Source organism: Engystomops pustulosus, chromosome 7, assembly GCF_040894005.1.
Source record: "Engystomops pustulosus chromosome 7, aEngPut4.maternal, whole genome shotgun sequence".
In the NCBI taxonomy this organism is placed as follows: Eukaryota; Metazoa; Chordata; class Amphibia; order Anura; family Leptodactylidae; genus Engystomops; species Engystomops pustulosus.
This window is the reverse complement of record NC_092417.1, coordinates 172,185,995-172,207,572: the sequence shown is the minus strand read 5'-3', so window position 1 is coordinate 172,207,572 and position 21,578 is coordinate 172,185,995. Positions and strand designations below refer to the sequence as shown.

At 38.5% G+C, this 21,578-nt stretch overlaps 1 protein-coding gene and 1 long non-coding RNA gene across 7 annotated transcripts in view; one reads left to right on the top strand and one right to left on the bottom strand.

Annotated features, from left to right (window-relative positions):
* Window positions 1–702: 702 nt before the first annotated feature.
* Window positions 703–21,578, bottom strand: part of OSBPL5 (oxysterol binding protein like 5) — a 93,126-nt gene continuing 72,250 nt past the window's right edge. For 3 of the 5 annotated variants that reach the window (XM_072118968.1, XM_072118971.1, XM_072118972.1), the window contains 9 exons: window positions 19,704–19,802; window positions 19,400–19,497; window positions 18,035–18,124; window positions 17,260–17,396; window positions 15,848–16,033; window positions 14,722–14,839; window positions 14,478–14,607; window positions 13,469–13,571; window positions 703–4,138 (listed from right to left, as the gene is read on the bottom strand). In XM_072118968.1, the coding sequence (XP_071975069.1) occupies window positions 4,000–4,138; window positions 13,469–13,571; window positions 14,478–14,607; window positions 14,722–14,839; window positions 15,848–16,033; window positions 17,260–17,396; window positions 18,035–18,124; window positions 19,400–19,497; window positions 19,704–19,802 (1,100 nt within the window). In that variant the 3' untranslated portion in view covers window positions 703–3,999. The remainder of the gene's footprint in view (window positions 4,139–13,468; window positions 13,572–14,477; window positions 14,608–14,721; window positions 14,840–15,847; window positions 16,034–17,259; window positions 17,397–18,034; window positions 18,125–19,399; window positions 19,498–19,703; window positions 19,803–21,578) is intronic. The other 2 variants (XR_011849114.1, XM_072118969.1) reach the window with 2 other exon arrangements.
* The window catches only part of LOC140071343 (uncharacterized), a 32,711-nt gene continuing 28,333 nt past the window's right edge, over window positions 17,201–21,578 (top strand). For both annotated transcript variants that reach the window (XR_011849117.1, XR_011849118.1), the window contains exons 1-3: window positions 17,201–18,142; window positions 18,707–18,861; window positions 21,362–21,498. This is a non-coding gene — a long non-coding RNA (uncharacterized lncRNA). The remainder of the gene's footprint in view (window positions 18,143–18,706; window positions 18,862–21,361; window positions 21,499–21,578) is intronic.

Below are 21,578 nucleotides of genomic sequence, written 5' to 3'. Positions count from 1 at the left end.
CTGTGCAACATTTTAATCACTTTTTATTACATTTTGTATGTCATGAAAAAAGGTGTAAAAGTCGCATTTCGGACATTTGGCGGATATATGCTGCATAGAGCATGAAAGGGTTAAAGGGAACATGTCACCCGGGACCTCATTTTCAGACAGGTTATAGAAGCCCATCACATCTGCAGTGCAAATCTGTCTTTCTCCTGTCTCTAAGCATTTGACAGAATCCTCTGTGTAGTCCCAGGGGTTGGGCTTTGGTTTGGATGCATTTTAAAAAACAACCTGTGCCTTGTCTTTGTTGCTCACTCCTCAGTTCTCAGCCCCAACCTCTGTGCTCCTGTACACTTCACATGGTGTTTTTTAAAATGCATCTAAACAAAAGCCCAACCCCTGGAAGGAACCCCTGGATTCTGTCTGGGTGCACGGTAAGTTATAACACACAATTATATTGTAATCCAAATGCTTAGAGACAGCAGAATGGCATCTGTGCACTGCAGGTGTAATGGGCTTCTGTTACCTGTCCTTAGTGAAAATGAGGTGCCTGGTGACAGGTTCCCTTTGAAAGTGAAGTGCTAATATATGTCACAAAATACCCTCCTCCTTTCCCTGCACAATTTATTTTTCTTGTACTATTAAAAATATTTCAGATTTTTTTCTTATTTATTTCCTTTATTTTTTATTTTGTAAAAAAACACAAGGCAACATCAGAAGTCATATATTTATATATATATAGAATTATCTTTATTTTGTACATTTCTGTTCTGTGTGATGTATAAACAAACAAGAGAAACAATCAGAAAATAGATGTATTTGAATATCTGTGACTACACAAAATACATGGAATATGCCCGACCCTCAAATAAATATATAGTATGATTTATACCCCTAATTATAAAATATATGTTCACCTTTAACATATACAATTAATCTACAGAAATGCTGCATCACTGTGTACATACACAACATTGCACTCACTATTCTGCTGGTGCAGTCACTGTGTACATACATGACATTACTTATCCTGTACTGATCCTGAGTTACATCCTGTATTATACCCCAGAGCTGCACTCACTATTCTGCTGCTGGTGCAGTCACTATGTACATACATGACATTACTTATCCTGTACTGATCCTGAGTTACATCCTGTATTATACTCCAGAGCTGCACTCACTATTCTGCTGCTGGTGCAGTCACTGTGTACATACATGACATTACTTATCCTGTACTGATCCTGAGTTACATCCTGTATTATACCCCAGAGCTGCACTCACTATTCTGCTGCTGGTGCAGTCACTGTGTACATACATGACATTACTTATCCTGTACTGATCCTGAGTTACATCCTGTATTATACTCCAGAGCTGCACTCACTATTCTGCTGCTGGTGCAGTCACTGTGTACATACATGACATTACTTATCCTGTACTGATCCTGAGTTACATCCTGTATTATACTCCAGAGCTGCACTCACTATTCTGCTGCTGGTGCAGTCACTGTGTACATACATGACACTACTTATCCTGTACTGATCCTGAGTTACATCCTGTATTATACTCCAGAGCTGCACTCACTATTCTGCTGCTGGTGCAGTCACTGTGTACATACATGACATTACTTATCCTGTACTGATCCTGAGTTACATCCTGTATTATACTCCAGAGCTGCACTCACTATTCTGCTGCTGGTGCAGTCACTGTGTACATACATGACATTACTTATCCTGTACTGATCCTGAGTTACATCCTGTATTATACTCCAGAGCTGCACTCACTATTCTGCTGCTGGTGCAGTCACTGTGTACATACATGACATTACTCATTGTCTGAGCATTTGGGTATACAACTTTCTTATTTCTACATGGTTTCCTGCTGATCCATGAATTGTGTGTCCATCCATTATTGTGTTTCACCCCTCTTTTTGTTGCTATCTTGCATTTGTATGGACTTGTCAAAAGATTTGATTAGCTCACCATTTATAATATTTATTTATGTACATTGTTGTATACTATATTGTGGCCAGTAGGGGGAGCTGGAGTTCCAGGAACAGTGCACATTATCACATGTCCAGCACTTTCCCGAGGATGTCATTAATTTGTGACTCAGGATCAGTACAGGACAAGTAATGTCATATATGTACATGGTAAAGCAGCATTTTCTGTAGATTATATCCATATATAACTTGGTGATGAGAGGTGACATGCGGTTTATCATATACCACACAGAGAAATGGTAACAAGTACTGAGTGCTCATCTGTGATAAGACATGAAGTTTGGGATGAAACGCGTTTTCTTTCTGGATGCAGATAAAGTGCTAGGCATGCTCTAGGACGGGCCCCGGCGGCAGGCTATGTGGAGGGGGGGGGGGGGGGTGCCGGTGCGCAGTACAGACATCGAAGGCTCCTTAAAAATAAAAACATCAGAAATTGAAAATGACGACACATGGCTGAGGTCTGGAGGTGGTGGAGGAGATTGTGCCTCATTACTCTGGGGATGTTTGTGCTATTTATTGAACTAAAATCTCAAGACTTAGAAAACAGGAAATTGGAATTGGTCACATTGTTACAAAAAGTTGCCCATTAGCAGCAGTTGTGATGAGGTGCAACTTTCTATCTACCCTGCGCCGACTCTGCCTCCTTCCCTCCTCTGATCATGTGGGGCGAGGGGCATCAGTGGGGAAGGAGGAGGGTTCATGTAGAATATACAAGTATGTAAGAAACACATGTTGGATGAGACATTCACCCACATCTCACTTATTTCATCAGGTTTGAGTTGTAACCAGTGATCAGACACACAGAACATGTGCAAGTTGTTCTTTCTCACAATTATACATGCAAAATACTCTTGAAATTACCTTAATGTGAACTGACCCACAACAAGATGAACTTATTGTAGCAGATTTATCAAGCTGTCTGAAAGTCAGAATATTTCTAGTTGCCCATGGCAACCAATCACAGCCCACCTTTAAAATATTCATGAGCCCTGTTAACATGAAAGCTGAGCTGTAATTGGTTGCAATGGGCAATTAGAAATATTCTGACTTTCAGACAGCTTGATAAATCTGCCCCATTGTTTGTCTTCTGCTGTCACGCTGTATAAAGATATTCAACATGGACGATGAGGTTTAGTTATAAATTCATATGAGAACATTGAATATCCCTTGGTATCACTAAGCAGAATATCTGGAGTCTGGGTGATATCTGCTGTTAGGGATGTAGTGGCCTGTCACATGGAACATGGTGTCTTATCAGTAGATTGTGTCCTATCTGCTCTGCTCCTCCTGCTCTATAACATGCTGCCTGCAGATAGGACACTACATACAATCTGCTTGGCTCATCCTGCCTATATAACATGCTGCCTGCAGATAGGACACTATGTACAATCTGCTCTGCTCCTCCTGCTCTATAACATGCTGCCTGCAGATAGGACACTATGTACAATATACTCAGCTCCCTCGGCTCTATAACATGCTGCCTGCAGATAGGACACTATGTACAATATACTCAGCTCCCCCTGCTCTATAACATGCTGCCTGCAGATAGGACACTATGTACAATCTGAAGAAATGCATATTAATGGGCAGAGGGAGCTGGGTAGATTGTACATAGTGTCCTTTCAGCTCAGCTCCTCCTGCTCTATAACATGCTGCCTGCAGATGGGACACTATATTAAAAGTGACAGGTTTAAGAATGACTGAGAAAGACAACTTGAATTTCTATATTCTGGAAAATGTAAGATGAAAAAATGCCCTTTGAGTAAATAATCTGCACCACATACAGGACAAGACACGGCATGAAACCTCTTGAAAGCCTCTTCCTGTGAGACGTATCTGTACATTATTCTGTATTTCATGCTGGATGGTCCCCGGTGTCACCAGGAAGGTGATGGTCACACACAGAGTAATAACTAATGAAAGCAACCAATCCCAGGCTCCACCCATCCAAATATCCAGCCAATGGGTGTTGTCGTCAGAGGTGCAATTATTGTGTCTCTGTTGTCCATGATCAGGTTTTATTTAAACACATAGTTAATGAAGAGCTGACAGGCGAGGAAAAGGCAGAGCACGAGCCAATGGCGGGAATTCAGCAGCGACGCCCTGGATGGCGAACACGGAGAGAACAAGCGCTGAGAGGTCAGAGAGCAGAGGCTTCTACAGGGAGAGAGGAGACAGCACGGTAACCGGTCATACACTGCTATATACAGTATAATAGTAATTATATTATAGCAGTTATATTCTTGTACATGGAAGGCAGTATTATAGTAGTTATATTCTTGTACATAGGGGGCAGTATTATATTAGTTATATTCTTGTACATAGCGGGCAGTATTATAGTAGTTATATTCTTGTACATGGGGGGCAGTATTATAGTAGTTATATTCTTGTACATAGGGGGCAGTATTATAGTAGTTATATTCCTGTACATAGGGGGCAGTATTATAGTAGTTATATTCCTGTACATAGGAGGCAGTATTATAGTAGTTATATTCTTGTACATAGGGCAGTATTATAGTAGTTATATTCTTGTACATAGGGGGCAGTATTATAGTAGTTATATTCTTGTACATAGGGGGCAGTATTATAGTAGTTATATTCTTGTACATAGGGGGCAGTATTATAGTAGTTATATTCCTGTACATAGGGGGCAGTATTATAGTAGTTATATTCCTGTACATAGGAGGCAGTATTATAGTAGTTATATTCTTGTACATAGGGCAGTATTATAGTAGTTATATTCCTGTACATAGGGGGCAGTATTATAGTAGTTATATTCTTGTACATAGGGGGCAGTATTATAGTAGTTATATTCTTGTACATAGGGGGCAGTATTATAGTAGTTATATTCTTGTACATAGGGGGCAGTATTATAGTAGTTATATTCCTGTACATAGGGGGCAGTATTATAGTAGTTATATTCTTGTACATAGGGGGCAGTATTATAGTAGTTATATTCTTGTACATAGGGGGCAGTATTATAGTAGTTATATTCCTGTACATAGGGGGCAGTATTCTAGTAGTTATATTCTTGTACATAGGGGGCAGTATTATAGTAGTTATATTCCTGTACATAGGGGGCAGTATTATAGTAGTTATATTCTTGTACATAGGAGGCAGTATTATAGTAGTTATATTCTTGTACATAGGGGGCAGTATTATAGTAATTATATTCCTGTACATAGGGGGCAGTATTATAGTAGTTATATTCCTGTACATAGGGGGCAGTATTATAGTAGTTATATTCTTGTACATAGGGGGCAGTATTATAGTAGTTATATTCTTGTACATAGGGGGCAGTATTATAGTAGTTATATTCTTGTACATAGGGGGCAGTATTATAGTAGTTATATTCCTGTACATAGGGGGCAGTATTATAGTAGTTATATTCTTGTACATAGGGGCAGTATTATAGTAATTATATTCTTGTACATAGGGGCAGTATTATAGTAATTATATTCTTGTACATAGGGGGCAGTATTATAGTAGTTATATTCTTGTACATAGGGGCAGTATTATAGTAATTATATTCTTGTACATAGGGGCAGTATTATAGTAATTATATTCTTGTACATAGGGGGCAGTATTATAGTAGTTATATTCCTGTACATAGGGGGCAGTATTATAGTAATTATATTCTTGTACATAGGGGCAGTATTATAGTAATTATATTCTTGTACATAGGGGGCAGTATTATAGTAGTTATATTCCTGTACATAGGGGGCAGTATTATAGTAGTTATATTCTTGTACATAGGGGGCAGTATTATAGTAGTTATATTCTTGTACATAGGGGGCAGTATTATAGTAATTATATTCTTGTACATAGGGGCAGTATTATAGTAATTATATTCTTGTACATAGGGGGCAGTATTATAGTAGTTATATTCCTGTACATAGGGGGCAGTATTATAGTAGTTATATTCTTGTACATAGGGGGCAGTATTATAGTAGTTATATTCCTGTACATAGGGGGCAGTATTATAGTAGTTATATTCCTGTACATAGGGGGCAGTATTATAGTAGTTATATTCTTGTACATAGGAGGCAGTATTATAGTAGTTATATTCTTGTACATAGGGGCAGTATTATAGTAATTATATTCTTGTACATAGGGGGCAGTATTATAGTAATTATATTCTTGTACATAGGGGCAGTATTATAGTAATTATATTCTTGTACATAGGGGGCAGTATTATAGTAGTTATATTCCTGTACATAGGGGGCAGTATTATAGTAGTTATATTCTTGTACATAGGGGGCAGTATTATAGTAGTTATATTCCTGTACATAGGGGGCAGTATTATAGTAGTTATATTCCTGTACATAGGGGGCAGTATTATAGTAATTATATTCTTGTACATAGGGGGCAGTATTATGGTAGTTATATTCCTGTACATAGGGGGCAGTATTATAGTAGTTATATTCTTGTACATAGGGGGCAGTATTATAGTAGTTATATTCCTGTACATAGGGGGCAGTATTATAGTAGTTATATTCCTGTACATAGGGGGCAGTATTATAGTAGTTATATTCTTGTACATAGGAGGCAGTATTATAGTAGTTATATTCTTGTACATAGGGGCAGTATTATAGTAATTATATTCTTGTACATAGGGGGCAGTATTATAGTAATTATATTCTTGTACATAGGGGCAGTATTATAGTAATTATATTCTTGTACATAGGGGGCAGTATTATAGTAGTTATATTCCTGTACATAGGGGGCAGTATTATAGTAGTTATATTCTTGTACATAGGGGGCAGTATTATAGTAGTTATATTCCTGTACATAGGGGGCAGTATTATAGTAGTTATATTCCTGTACATAGGGGGCAGTATTATAGTAGTTATATTCTTGTACATAGGAGGCAGTATTATAGTAGTTATATTCTTGTACATAGGGGGGAGTATTATAGTAGTTATATTCCTGTACATAGGGGGCAGTATTATAGTAGTTATATTCTTGTACATAGGGGGCAGTATTATAGTAGTTATATTCTTGTACATAGGGGGCAGTATTATAGTAGTTATATTCCTGTACATAGGGGGCAGTATTATAGTAGTTATATTCCTGTACATAGGGGGCAGTATTATAGTAGTTATATTCTTGTACATAGGGGGCAGTATTATAGTAATTATATTCCTGTACATAGGGGGCAGTATTATAGTAGTTATATTCCTGTACATAGGGGGCAGTATTATAGTAGTTATATTCTTGTACATAGGGGGCAGTATTATAGTAGTTATATTCTTGTACATAGGGGGCAGTATTATAGTAGTTATATTCTTGTACATAGGGGGCAGTATTATAGTAGTTATATTCCTGTACATAGGGGGCAGTATTATAGTAGTTATATTCTTGTACATAGGGGCAGTATTATAGTAATTATATTCTTGTACATAGGGGCAGTATTATAGTAATTATATTCTTGTACATAGGGGGCAGTATTATAGTAGTTATATTCTTGTACATAGGGGCAGTATTATAGTAATTATATTCTTGTACATAGGGGCAGTATTATAGTAATTATATTCTTGTACATAGGGGGCAGTATTATAGTAGTTATATTCCTGTACATAGGGGGCAGTATTATAGTAATTATATTCTTGTACATAGGGGCAGTATTATAGTAATTATATTCTTGTACATAGGGGGCAGTATTATAGTAGTTATATTCCTGTACATAGGGGGCAGTATTATAGTAGTTATATTCTTGTACATAGGGGGCAGTATTATAGTAGTTATATTCTTGTACATAGGGGGCAGTATTATAGTAATTATATTCTTGTACATAGGGGCAGTATTATAGTAATTATATTCTTGTACATAGGGGGCAGTATTATAGTAGTTATATTCCTGTACATAGGGGGCAGTATTATAGTAGTTATATTCTTGTACATAGGGGGCAGTATTATAGTAGTTATATTCCTGTACATAGGGGGCAGTATTATAGTAGTTATATTCCTGTACATAGGGGGCAGTATTATAGTAGTTATATTCTTGTACATAGGAGGCAGTATTATAGTAGTTATATTCTTGTACATAGGGGCAGTATTATAGTAATTATATTCTTGTACATAGGGGGCAGTATTATAGTAATTATATTCTTGTACATAGGGGCAGTATTATAGTAATTATATTCTTGTACATAGGGGGCAGTATTATAGTAGTTATATTCCTGTACATAGGGGGCAGTATTATAGTAGTTATATTCTTGTACATAGGGGGCAGTATTATAGTAGTTATATTCCTGTACATAGGGGGCAGTATTATAGTAGTTATATTCCTGTACATAGGGGGCAGTATTATAGTAATTATATTCTTGTACATAGGGGGCAGTATTATGGTAGTTATATTCCTGTACATAGGGGGCAGTATTATAGTAGTTATATTCTTGTACATAGGGGGCAGTATTATAGTAGTTATATTCCTGTACATAGGGGGCAGTATTATAGTAGTTATATTCCTGTACATAGGGGGCAGTATTATAGTAGTTATATTCTTGTACATAGGAGGCAGTATTATAGTAGTTATATTCTTGTACATAGGGGCAGTATTATAGTAATTATATTCTTGTACATAGGGGGCAGTATTATAGTAATTATATTCTTGTACATAGGGGCAGTATTATAGTAATTATATTCTTGTACATAGGGGGCAGTATTATAGTAGTTATATTCCTGTACATAGGGGGCAGTATTATAGTAGTTATATTCTTGTACATAGGGGGCAGTATTATAGTAGTTATATTCCTGTACATAGGGGGCAGTATTATAGTAGTTATATTCCTGTACATAGGGGGCAGTATTATAGTAGTTATATTCTTGTACATAGGAGGCAGTATTATAGTAGTTATATTCTTGTACATAGGGGGGAGTATTATAGTAGTTATATTCCTGTACATAGGGGGCAGTATTATAGTAGTTATATTCTTGTACATAGGGGGCAGTATTATAGTAGTTATATTCTTGTACATAGGGGGCAGTATTATAGTAGTTATATTCCTGTACATAGGGGGCAGTATTATAGTAGTTATATTCCTGTACATAGGGGGCAGTATTATAGTAGTTATATTCTTGTACATAGGAGGCAGTATTATAGTAGTTATATTCTTGTACATAGGGGGGAGTATTATAGTAGTTATATTCCTGTACATAGGGGGCAGTATTATAGTAGTTATATTCTTGTACATAGGGGGCAGTATTATAGTAGTTATATTCTTGTACATAGGTTCAGTATTATAGTAGTTATATTCTTGTACATAGGGGCAGTATTATAGTGGTTATATTCTTGTACATAGGGGGCAGTATTATAGTGGTTATATTCTTGTACATAGGGGGCAGTATTATAGTAGTTATATTCTTGTACATAGAGGGCAGTATTATAGTAGTTATATTCTTGTACATAGGGGGCAGTATTATAGTAGTTATATTCTTGTACATAGGGGGCAGTATTATAGTAGTTATATTCTTGTACATAGGGGCAGTATTATAGTAGTTATATTCTTGTACATAGGGGGCAGTATTATAGTAGTTATATTCCTGTACATAGGGGGCAGTATTATAGTAGTTATATTCTTGTACATAGGGGGCAGTATTATAGTAGTTATATTCCTGTACATACGGGCAGTATTATAGTAGTTATATTCTTGTACATAGGGGGCAGTATGATAGTAGTTATATTCTTGTACATAGGGGGCAGTATTATAGTAGTTATATTCCTGTACATAGGGGGCAGTATTATAGTAGTTATATTCCTGTACATAGGGGGCAGTATTATAGTAGTTATATTCTTGTACATAGGGGCAGTATTATAGTAGTTATATTCTTGTACATAGGGGCAGTGTGATAGTAGTTATATTCTTGTACATAGGGGCAGTATTATAGTAGTTATATTCTTGTACATAGGGGCAGTATTATAGTGGTTATATTCTTGTACATAGGGGGCAGTATTATAGTGGTTATATTCTTGTACATAGGGGGCAGTATTATAGTAGTTATATTCTTGTACATAGGGAGCAGTATTATAGTAGTTATATTCTTGTACATAGGGGGCAGTATTATAGTAATTATATTCTTGTACATAGGAGGCAGTATTATAGTAGTTATATTCTTGTACATAGGGGGCAGTATTATAGTAATTATAATCTTGTACATAGGGGCAGTATTATAGTAGTTATATTCCTGTACATAGGGGGCAGTATTATAGTAGTTATATTCTTGTACATAGGGGGCAGTATTATAGTAGTTTTATTCTTGTACATAGGGGGCAGTATTACAGTAGTTATATTCCTGTACATAGGGGGCAGTATTATAGTAGTTATATTCCTGTACATAGGGGGCAGTATTATAGTAGTTATATTCTTGTACATAGGAGGCAGTATTATAGTAGTTATATTCTTGTACATAGGGGGGGGAGTATTATAGTAGTTATATTCCTGTACATAGGGGGCAGTATTATAGTAGTTATATTCTTGTACATAGGGGGCAGTATTATAGTAGTTATATTCTTGTACATAGGGAGCAGTATTATAGTAGTTATATTCTTGTACATAGGTTCAGTATTATAGTAGTTATATTCTTGTACATAGAGGGCAGTATGATAGTAGTTATATTCTTGTACATAGGGGGCAGTATGATAGTAGTTATATTCTTGTACATAGGGGGCAGTATTATAGTAATTATATTCTTGTACATAGGGGCAGTATTATAGTAATTATATTCTTGTACATAGGGGGCAGTATTATAGTAATTATATTCTTGTACATAGGGGGCAGTATTATAGTAGTTATATTCCTGTACATAGGGGGCAGTATTATAGTAGTTATATTCCTGTACATAGGGGGGCAGTATTATAGTAGTTATATTCTTGTACATAGGGGGCAGTATTATAGTAGTTTTATTCTTGTACATAGGGGGCAGTATTATAGTAGTTATATTCCTGTACATAGGGGGCAGTATTATAGTAGTTATATTCCTGTACATAGGGGGCAGTATTATAGTAGTTATATTCCTGTACATAGGGGGCAGTGTTATAGTAGTTATATTCTTGTACATAAGGGGCAGTATTATAGTAGTTATATTCCTGTACATAGGGGGCAGTATTATAGTAGTTATATTCCTGTACATAGGGGGCAGTATTATAGTAGTTATATTCTTGTACATAGGGGGCAGTATTATAGTAGTTATATTCCTGTACATAGGGGGCAGTATTATAGTAGTTATATTCCTGTACATTGGGGGCAGTATTATAGTAATTATATTCTTGTACATAGGGGCAGTATTATAGTTGTTATATTCCTGTACATAGGGGGCAGTATTATAGTAGTTATATTCTTGTACATAGGGGGCAGTATTATAGTAGTTATATTCCTGTACATAGGGGGCAGTATTATAGTAGATATATTCTTGTACATAGGGGCAGTATTATAGTTGTTATATTCCTGTACATAGGGGGCAGTATTATAGTAGTTATATTCTTGTACATAGGGGGCAGTATTATAGTAGTTATATTCTTGTACATAGGGGGCAGTATTATAGTAGTTATATTCTTGTATATAGGGGGCAGTATTATAGTAGTTATATTCCTGTACATAGGGGGCAGTATTATAGTAGATATATTCTTGTACATAGGGGCAGTATTATAGTAGTTATATTCTTGTACATAGGTTCAGTATTATAGTAGTTATATTCTTGTACATAGAGGGCAGTATGATAGTAGTTATATTCTTGTACATAGGGGGCAGTATGATAGTAGTTATATTCTTGTACATAGGGGGCAGTATTATAGTAATTATATTCTTGTACATAGGGGCAGTATTATAGTAATTATATTCTTGTACATAGGGGGCAGTATTATAGTAATTATATTCTTGTACATAGGGGGCAGTATTATAGTAGTTATATTCCTGTACATAGGGGGCAGTATTATAGTAGTTATATTCCTGTACATAGGGGGGCAGTATTATAGTAGTTATATTCTTGTACATAGGGGGCAGTATTATAGTAGTTTTATTCTTGTACATAGGGGGCAGTATTATAGTAGTTATATTCCTGTACATAGGGGGCAGTATTATAGTAGTTATATTCCTGTACATAGGGGGCAGTATTATAGTAGTTATATTCCTGTACATAGGGGGCAGTGTTATAGTAGTTATATTCTTGTACATAAGGGGCAGTATTATAGTAGTTATATTCCTGTACATAGGGGGCAGTATTATAGTAGTTATATTCCTGTACATAGGGGGCAGTATTATAGTAGTTATATTCTTGTACATAGGGGGCAGTATTATAGTAGTTATATTCTTGTACGTAGTGGGCAGTATTATAGTAGTTATATTCTTGTACATAGGGGGCAGTATTATAGTAGTTATATTCTTGTACATAGAGGGCAGTATTATAGTAGTTATATTCTTGTACATAGAGGGCAGTATTATAGTAGTTATATTCTTGTACATAGGGGCAGTATTATAGTAGTTATATACTTGTACGTAGTGGGCAGTATTATAGTAGTCATATCCTTGTACATAGGGGGCAGTATTATAGTAGTTATATTCCTGTACATAGGGGGCAGTATTATAGTAGTTATATTCTTGTACATAGGGGCAGTATTATAGTAGTTATATTCTTGTACATAGGGGGCAGTATGATAGTAGTTATATTCTTGTACATAGGGGCAGTATGATAGTAGTTATATTCTTGTACATAGGGGCAGTATTATAGTAGTTATATTCTTGTACATAGGGGGCAGTATTATAGTAGTTATATTCCTGTACATAGGGGGCAGTATTATAGTAGTTATATTCCTGTACATTGGGGGCAGTATTATAGTAATTATATTCTTGTACATAGGGGCAGTATTATAGTTGTTATATTCCTGTACATAGGGGGCAGTATTATAGTAGTTATATTCTTGTACATAGGGGGCAGTATTATAGTAGTTATATTCCTGTACATAGGGGGCAGTATTATAGTAGATATATTCTTGTACATAGGGGCAGTATTATAGTTGTTATATTCCTGTACATAGGGGGCAGTATTATAGTAGTTATATTCTTGTACATAGGGGGCAGTATTATAGTAGTTATATTCTTGTACATAGGGGGCAGTATTATAGTAGTTATATTCTTGTATATAGGGGGCAGTATTATAGTAGTTATATTCCTGTACATAGGGGGCAGTATTATAGTAGATATATTCTTGTACATAGGGGCAGTATTATAGTTGTTATATTCCTGTACATAGGGGGCAGTATTATAGTAGTTATATTCTTGTACATAGGGGGCAGTATTATAGTAGTTATAGTTATTCTTGTAAATCAAATTATATATTTTCTTCAATTACATGAAAAAGTAGCTTTTATGAAAGGATTTGCTGGTCAGTGCAGTTTTTCTCCCTTCACAACTATTGATTACAGAAAATATGAAGAATTGCTCAGCAGGATGCAACATGTGTCAGTACAGATGAAGGAGCTGTATATAATTACCTATTTAGATCTTGCTGTGTCTTCTGTAGGGATAACACTGCAGCCTGGATTTCCTTTAGTTCATGTTTCTCCTTTCCGCATTGAGAACAGGGGCCATGAAAACCTATGATTGCAAACACACAAAACAGCATTTAGTTATGGCTATGTATCGCCACCTCCTGACACATGTTGATATGACAACTGTGAAATTTAAAATAAAACTAAAATAAATGGCTCTCACCATTTAGATGCTTGCACCAGTTTTCGGTCAGACTTTTCACATTCTTTTTAGTGCAAACTCCTTGCACAGGTATTTAAGAAGTGTCTGCACAACATTTGTGTTGCACGTGACCCCTTTGTGGCACGGCTGCACTCGTCATTATGCGGCACAAATTTGGGGGCGTTCCGGTGCTCAGTCGGACTGTGCTCCAGATTTATCATGCAAATGCGTTGCACTCCACATGTTAAAGGTGCACCAAAAAATGCGGTGCACTCTGTCGTGATGTGGGGGCGCCAGATTCATGAAGAATGTGCCCCAGAAATCCTGTCCGCCCCCTTCACACTACACAGGACACTACACTGCACATTACACAGTACACACTGCACTGTTATTAGTAAATGTGCCCGTGATGTCCTTTTAGCTCTGTACATCAGTGAGAGGACACACCACCAGTGCAATTTAATCCATATATCACAGTTCTGCTGTAACTAACTATATACACAAAGGTCTGACTACACTGATCTCCAGGGATAATAGCTAACGCTGCCGGCACAGAGCACAGCAGTGTGAGGACACATCCAGCTATTACAGTGCTGAAATATAAATCCAAATATCACAGTCCTGCTTCTACTAATCACATACACAAAAGTCTGACTATATCTCTCCGGGGACAATGTCACCACCTGCTAAAAGTTCTCTTTAACTAAGTTTTCCAGGTAGTTCTCATTGATCAGATATTTATGACTTTATTATTTACTATTCTGTCCCCTTTCCCTATAGCAGACGTATACAATGGTAGAAAGGATTTACTCAAACCATCATCATCGGAGGATTCATGTCTGGGCTCTGGGGTAGAACAGCTGCTCTCTGTGGTCTGGCTGCTGATGGACGGCTGCTCGCTGGCTTTCCGATGTCGTCCCTCTTGGGTTCCTCTTCCTCTCTAGTAAAGTATAGGGAGGAGTCAGTCTGTGGCCTCATGATAAGTATATAACTGGCTGCATGAGAACATACATGTGTGTGCTGATATGACTGATGTAGGAGAGGTAGACTGTACCTTGTGCTGGGGGTCTCCCCGGGGGGCCAGCATACTGGTCAGGTTCCTCTTCACAGTTTGTAGAGCTCCGTCCTTCTCGTATTGTGCAATGTCAGTCAGAGGATTCCAGGGGCGGCTGCTGCACAATCCACAACACAATTATAATACATTAGTAAGACGCAGCACAAATCTCCCCTGAGGGGCCGGTGCAGGACGCAGATAATAGACAGCAATTTATTCCTAATTATGGGAATTAAATTATTTGATGTTCTCATATCGTCTGACAAGCCAAGGACTTTGTGTATGGGTCCAAATATTCTGCGGAAAGTCACCCAAAAGACAACTGTGCTTGAGCATTGATAATGAAGACGCAGGACTCCTATGACTGACTGGGCCCGGGTCACCAGGGAATGCGCAAAACTCTAATGAGACAACGCGTCTAGTAGCGGATAAAGCCGTCATATTTGTACTTTGCATTGAGACTTTGGGAAACCTAAGGGTGATAAAGCCGCTCATTCCATTTGTCCTCATGATCACTTGTCATATGGTCAAGAATATAATCTCTGTGTAGAACTAGACTTTAGGACCAGGTATTGTAAAGATGTGCCAGATTTATCTCAGGGACTCGTGCAGTATAAAATTTGATGTTTATATCTAATTTTTCACCACCTTTTGTTGTGCCAAATTGTTGCTGTACATTGGCACACTTTGTTCTGCAGCCCTGAGGCAAAAGACTCCCGCTCGCTGTCTAAAACACATAAAAATTGGAGACTTTCATTAAAGGACATTTACTACCAGGATGAAGGTTTGTAAACCAAGCACCCTGACGTATTGCTGTGTGCCACCTCTGGCAGGATCTGCTTTTCTTTTATATTATTATTGTGATTATGAAAAAAAGGTTTTAAAAATTATGCAAATGGACCTGAGGGGCTCCAGGATCCATTGACAGTTATAGCCTGGAGCCCCTCAGGCTCATTTACATAATTGTTAAAAAATTTTTCATAAACACAAGAGCTTGAGAAGATAAAGGAAGAACAGATCCTGAGAGATGGGACACACACCAGCATGTAATTGTGCTTAGTTTACAAACCTTCATTCTGGTGGTAGATGTTCTATAAAGAGAATTCATACAGAATTTGCTACTCACTCTTCATACTTGTATCGCCATTCTGCCAGGATCTCGTCATAAGTAAAGAGTTGCGGGCTCCACTCTTCATCGCTCTCCTTCCTCTCCTTCGCCGCCTTGCGTTGCGCTTCCTCTATGATGTACTTTTCGTCTGTGGCCTGACGCTGGTTCCCATCATTGATGGCGCTGGTCACATGTTGCCAGAGTCTGTAACAGGGACAGATCAGAAGTTGTAACTTGTATTGACCAAGTCGTTTATAATTTCTCTATAGCACCAATAATTCTATCTCATTTTTGTTCTGAGGTTGCCAAGGAAACTGTGATGTTTGTGATTTGTTACATAACTTTAATTGGAGTTACTAAATACAGACACAGGAGAGGCCATGAGCGGGTAATACAGCAGTCACTGCCGGCTGCTGCCAGTCATGAAACGCGTGGGACCCGCATCAATTACCGGTTATGAAAACAGAATGTATGAAGCTGTAGGGGGATCTGTTGCCGATGACGTCAAGTTGACCAAAATAGCGCATGTTACATAATACATATGGCGTATATATCACAACATCCTGACCTCAGCTCTAGTACAAGGCTAATATTGGTGCTGGTCTTATAGAAACATGACGCACACATAACTCGTGATACAAACTCCTCAGCTATAAGCTTATCCCATAGAGTCCTAAAGCTGTGCGCCCCTACAATACACAATGATCTATGCAGTGCCCCCACTACAGGAGGGAATAAGCATTACACTCTCCTCACTGATATCAATGTGTGTGGATTTTATACTACTATTTTGTATCTGGTCTCCATTCTACATGAGGGTCTTTAATTGGGAGGGGCCCCTAAATATAAACTGCAAAAGCTGCAAAAGAAGAATAAGTTACCATTACCAGGGATTTCCCTTTAATGAAGTACCATAAAAGTGTATGGGACTTTCAGCATGGTGTAAAGGACAAACGATGCTGGAAGCCTCCAATACTGACCTGCTAATGGGGACTTGTGGTCAATGATTTGCTAATTATCATTAGATATTGTAGCAATTCACTGATAAGCTACAATATACATTTGGGGCACATTTACTAAGAATGTGGGAAACTTCAATAAAAAATGCTCTGCTTGTGTATAATGCTGGGTGCACCAGAAATCATGAATGTGTTGCTTCACCGCACTGGCCCGACAGAGTTCACCAACTTTTTTTGTGGTGCATCTTTAACATGGGCGTGCTATAGACTTTGCATGTTAAATCTGGTGCCAACTGAGGGCCAGTGCACCTCCTCATTTGTGTCGCATGATGACTAGTGCAGCCACCCCACAAAAGGGTCACAGGCTCCACTATAGGACACTTCTTAAATACTTGTGCAAGTCCGACAGAAAACCGTCGCAAAGCCTATAATAAATGTGCCCCGTTGTATCCTAACTACCACAGACGTCACCTCTCAGACTCCATTTCCGTCTGCTCTTCAAACAGCACAATGTGACGCTTCAGTCTTTGTCTCCGGATTTCAGATGTCGGATTCCAGAAGATGTCCCTACAGCCCGTGTGTACATCATCGAGATACACCTCGCGATCCTGTAATGAGAGAACAGATATGTCACCCTCTATCCTAGAGCTGCACCACCATCACTGTACTGTATGTTACCATATTTTTCGGACTATAAGGCACACAAAAAATCCTTTGTTTTCTCAGAAATTAAACGTGTGCCTTGTATTCAGTGCGCCTTATATATGATCCGTACTTACAGACAACAGCTGCCTTGTACTATGCACAGGTCTGCCACCTGCTGGTCACTCATCCTTATAATCCGATGCACCTTATATATGAACCTAGATGTTTAAGCAGGCATTTATTGATGGTGCGCCTTATACTCCGGTGCACCTTATAGTCCGAAAAATACGGTAGATTACTAGTAAAAATTGTTATTTTTATAGCGCCATTACAAATCATGGAGAACTGATACAAAAAACAGACATTAATGACTAAAAACGTAGTCATAAGGAAGAATAGGAGCGAGGTCCCTGCTCACAAGAGCTTACACTTTATTATCCCTCAATCACTATTTCCCCCTTATTTAGCTAATATTAATCTTAGTGGCCAAAAAGGCGGTGATATCAGTGATAGCACCCAGAGGACCTCCCAGTGGACACCTGAGAAAGTGGCTTCCATAGGGTAGATTGTAAACGTATGGTGGATGTGTGTGGAGTCTTACCCAATGTCCGTCCAGGTTTGCCAGAACTTCGCTGCCGGCCTTTATCTTCCCACAGATCTGGTTCAGTGTGTCACTGCCCCCGAAGAACGGCTGAAAGATACATATATGGTGAGTATATGCTCTTATTACAGGTCATGTGCTCTGTATGGAGGTGGATTATTTACCTGTATACCATAGGGGGCCAACATATATGAAGTATCTGCTGCACTTTTTCCAGTATATACAGATTCACTGGGATGGGGAAGATTCAATTATTAACAATTTAGCCACTTTTCTACTATGGGTATGCTGTATCATCATGTCACTTGTATATGAAGCCGATATACTGAAGCCCCCTATACAGCAGAGAGAAATGATCAGCACCAGCACAGACCTCTAGGGGTCTACCTAGCGGAAAAGCTGGGTTTAATGTCTGCACAATGAAGATTTGCATACTGAGAATTTGTCATTGGAAAAGCAGAAGTTCAGAACCAGGGCCTCAATTTTTGGGGCAGCACAGCATTGGTTGTATGCCCTCAGCCTGGATGACATAAAGCAGAATAAATCCTATATACAGTATAACGATTTAATTTCACTATTTGCAGTCGTGTTGCAGACTGAACGTAACATTCAGTTTCCATCCATTCCTACATGTGACTGATGCGTCCTATTTATGCATCTGTTCTGTTACAGTCTCTTCACTTTACGATCTCCTTGAGATTATTATTTCCCATAAAACAAGATGCTGGAGTCCCAGGCGGCTGCGGTGAGACATTCTCACTCCCGGACTAATATATTCCTAGGATCCTGACGTCTGAATATGAAGTCATTCTACTTCTTACATTCAGGTGACTTCTCTTATTATTGCCCTGGAGGAACTACAAGTCCCAGCACTTGCGCATATGTATGGCTGCCTCCTTTTAGGGACTATCAATCACATAGGTTTGTCCCTCACACCGGAGCATGCTGAGACTAGTAGTACTATAATACACGGTCTAGTTAGCAGCAGCTTGTCAGTAGTTTCACTTCTTAATTAGAAAAGGACTAATTGCAAATTTCAATTAATCTTAGTTGTGCCAAAAAAAGTTTAGTTTCTATAGCAACCAAAATCGTGTGTTCTTGTACAGGGTACACATTACATTTCTTAAAGGAGACCTCACAACATTTGCACCCTGGGTATAAGAGATTATACAGGTCCTGTTAGGGTGGACATCAGAACCCTGATATACTTCCTGATCCAAATGTATCCTGACATAGAGTAGAGGCGACCTCTCACCCCGGGGCTTCTGCATCACATCCCCCATTTAGACAGATGTTATCTACAGGAGACGTCCCTCACATCATTTTTATTGGAATATGTTCCCTTAAAGATATATAGCTTCTTACCTTTAACTTGAACTCCAGCTCTGTTATGTATCTGGTTTTCTCACATTCAATTGTAACTTTTCCTCCAAGCTCCATAGTCATGGTGCCGTACAGAAGTCCTATAAGGAAATGTATATGTAAATGTATGTGATCCTGAGCTGCGGCCTGTATTATACTCCAGAGCTGCACTCACTGTTACACTAGCCACAACCAGCACTCAGCCTAGTAAACTATCAGGGGGTACAGAACTCGCTGGAGTGACAATCTGATATAGAAAGCTTATCGTATGTCAAATCTTCATCATAAAAATGAACATTATTGATACCTTTACAATGAGCGTACGGCATGGTGATGATGTAATCTTCATCGCGGGTCATGAACGTCAGCCGGGCTTTCCCATCTAATATTGCAGATAGTGAGTTTCCTATAATACAGCGGAGGACTGGGTTAGTAACCTGCAAATGTCACAGGGTTGAAGGTATTAAAGTGGTTTAATATGAAGTGTAATGATAGAAGTAAGTGCACCAGAACTGGTGATAGATGGGCGACCACAAGCTCCATTTCCCCTGGACACCAGGGCCAGCTAGAGACTAATGGGTTGGGGATTGTTATGTCTCTTGTTGCTCCATTGGAGCGCTATGCCACTGATAAAGATAGCCAAGCACTACGATGGGGAACCAAGAGGTAGAGATGAGTGGACCCCACTAACACCCCTGGACAATCATATCAATAGCTAGTTGCTAGGTGCATCATTTTGCCATATTCGGTTCACGCAGCCCAACCTGAGAGGATTTGGGACCCCCATTCTGTTGCATAAGTGAAAAAATAACCATAATAATCTCTTTAAGTTCTACCTAAAAAGGCCTCATGAAATATTGGTAATGGAAAAGTTATTTTATTCTGTCTGCTTGCAGCCACCACTAGGTGGAGCTCACAGATAATGGAAGTATACAGCTACACTGACAATGGAGTCTGATATTAATCTGAACGCAGTGAGCGCCCCCTCATGGTGGTTGCAGGTGGTCACTGTGAGAATGTATGACAAACTTTGGAGAAAGTTCAGTTTCTGGTCTCACTAACCATTGAGCCCCATAGTTCTCCATAATAAATACACCACTCAGTGATAGCTATCTTGCTTAAGAATGCACATAATCCTAGTTTGCCACTATGGAGTAGCCCTCTAATTGGTCAGGTATCATTGTCACAGACAGGAACGTCACCTTTCTCTCCTACACAGATAATGAATCCGAGCTCCTAGAATATGTTCTGACATGAGAAAACTTTTTACACAGAGAATATATTTTGCTATTCTGAATTCCAAGACATTTTGACTTGTTTCTAATCTTTCCCATTCCCCCTGGATCTGTCAGTGGATACATGGCAGTAGCTGTCACCCTGTATGCGAGCAGTGACATGGAGTGACAGTGGCCGGGGATCGGCTGATACTGGCAGAGGACGTGTCCTGGGGGTCAGCGGAGAGGGGACATGTATTGTCCTGATGACCTTTATTTTGGTGCTTTGTGTTCTGCACCCCAAGGAGATATATATGTGACATATATGATATATAGCACATAGATTTACATTCATCTGTGGGCTCTATTTTTATACGAGGCAGAAGCCAGTGAATGAACAAGCAGCATATCCTTTGTGAGAGGGGACAGTGAGTAGAGACCCGGGCAGTGAGAACAGCAGTGATGGTGGAGGGGGGAATTTCTTCCTTTATTTGGCTTCCGGACCGGAATATCAGACCGGATATACAGTAGTCACATTTACATCATCACGTTCCTTTCTTTCCAGCTGAAGCCGGAGGTCTTAGTTTGATTCCTATATTCTCCCATATCCAACTGGAAACCACCAACAAGTTGATGTTGACGGATCTTTTATTTTCCGCCTTACGTATATTTTATATGTTGAGTTCATATCAGTCTCTTGAGATTAATATTACATATTATTGAGCTCATTTGTCGCCTATTGTTCACACAGGTCACAATCACAATAAGAAGACGGTGTAAGATCCATCATCAGCAGCATCTTCGCTGTTTCCAGGCAGAAATGAGATATTTACTTACACGGCCCAGAGTAAAAAATGAGCTGCGGGGTGATTGATAATGTAAAAGCAGGTAATGTGGATAAATGACGGAGCTTTACATTTGCTTAATTGCTTGTTTCTACTCCGTGTAATTATAGAACAGTAACGATA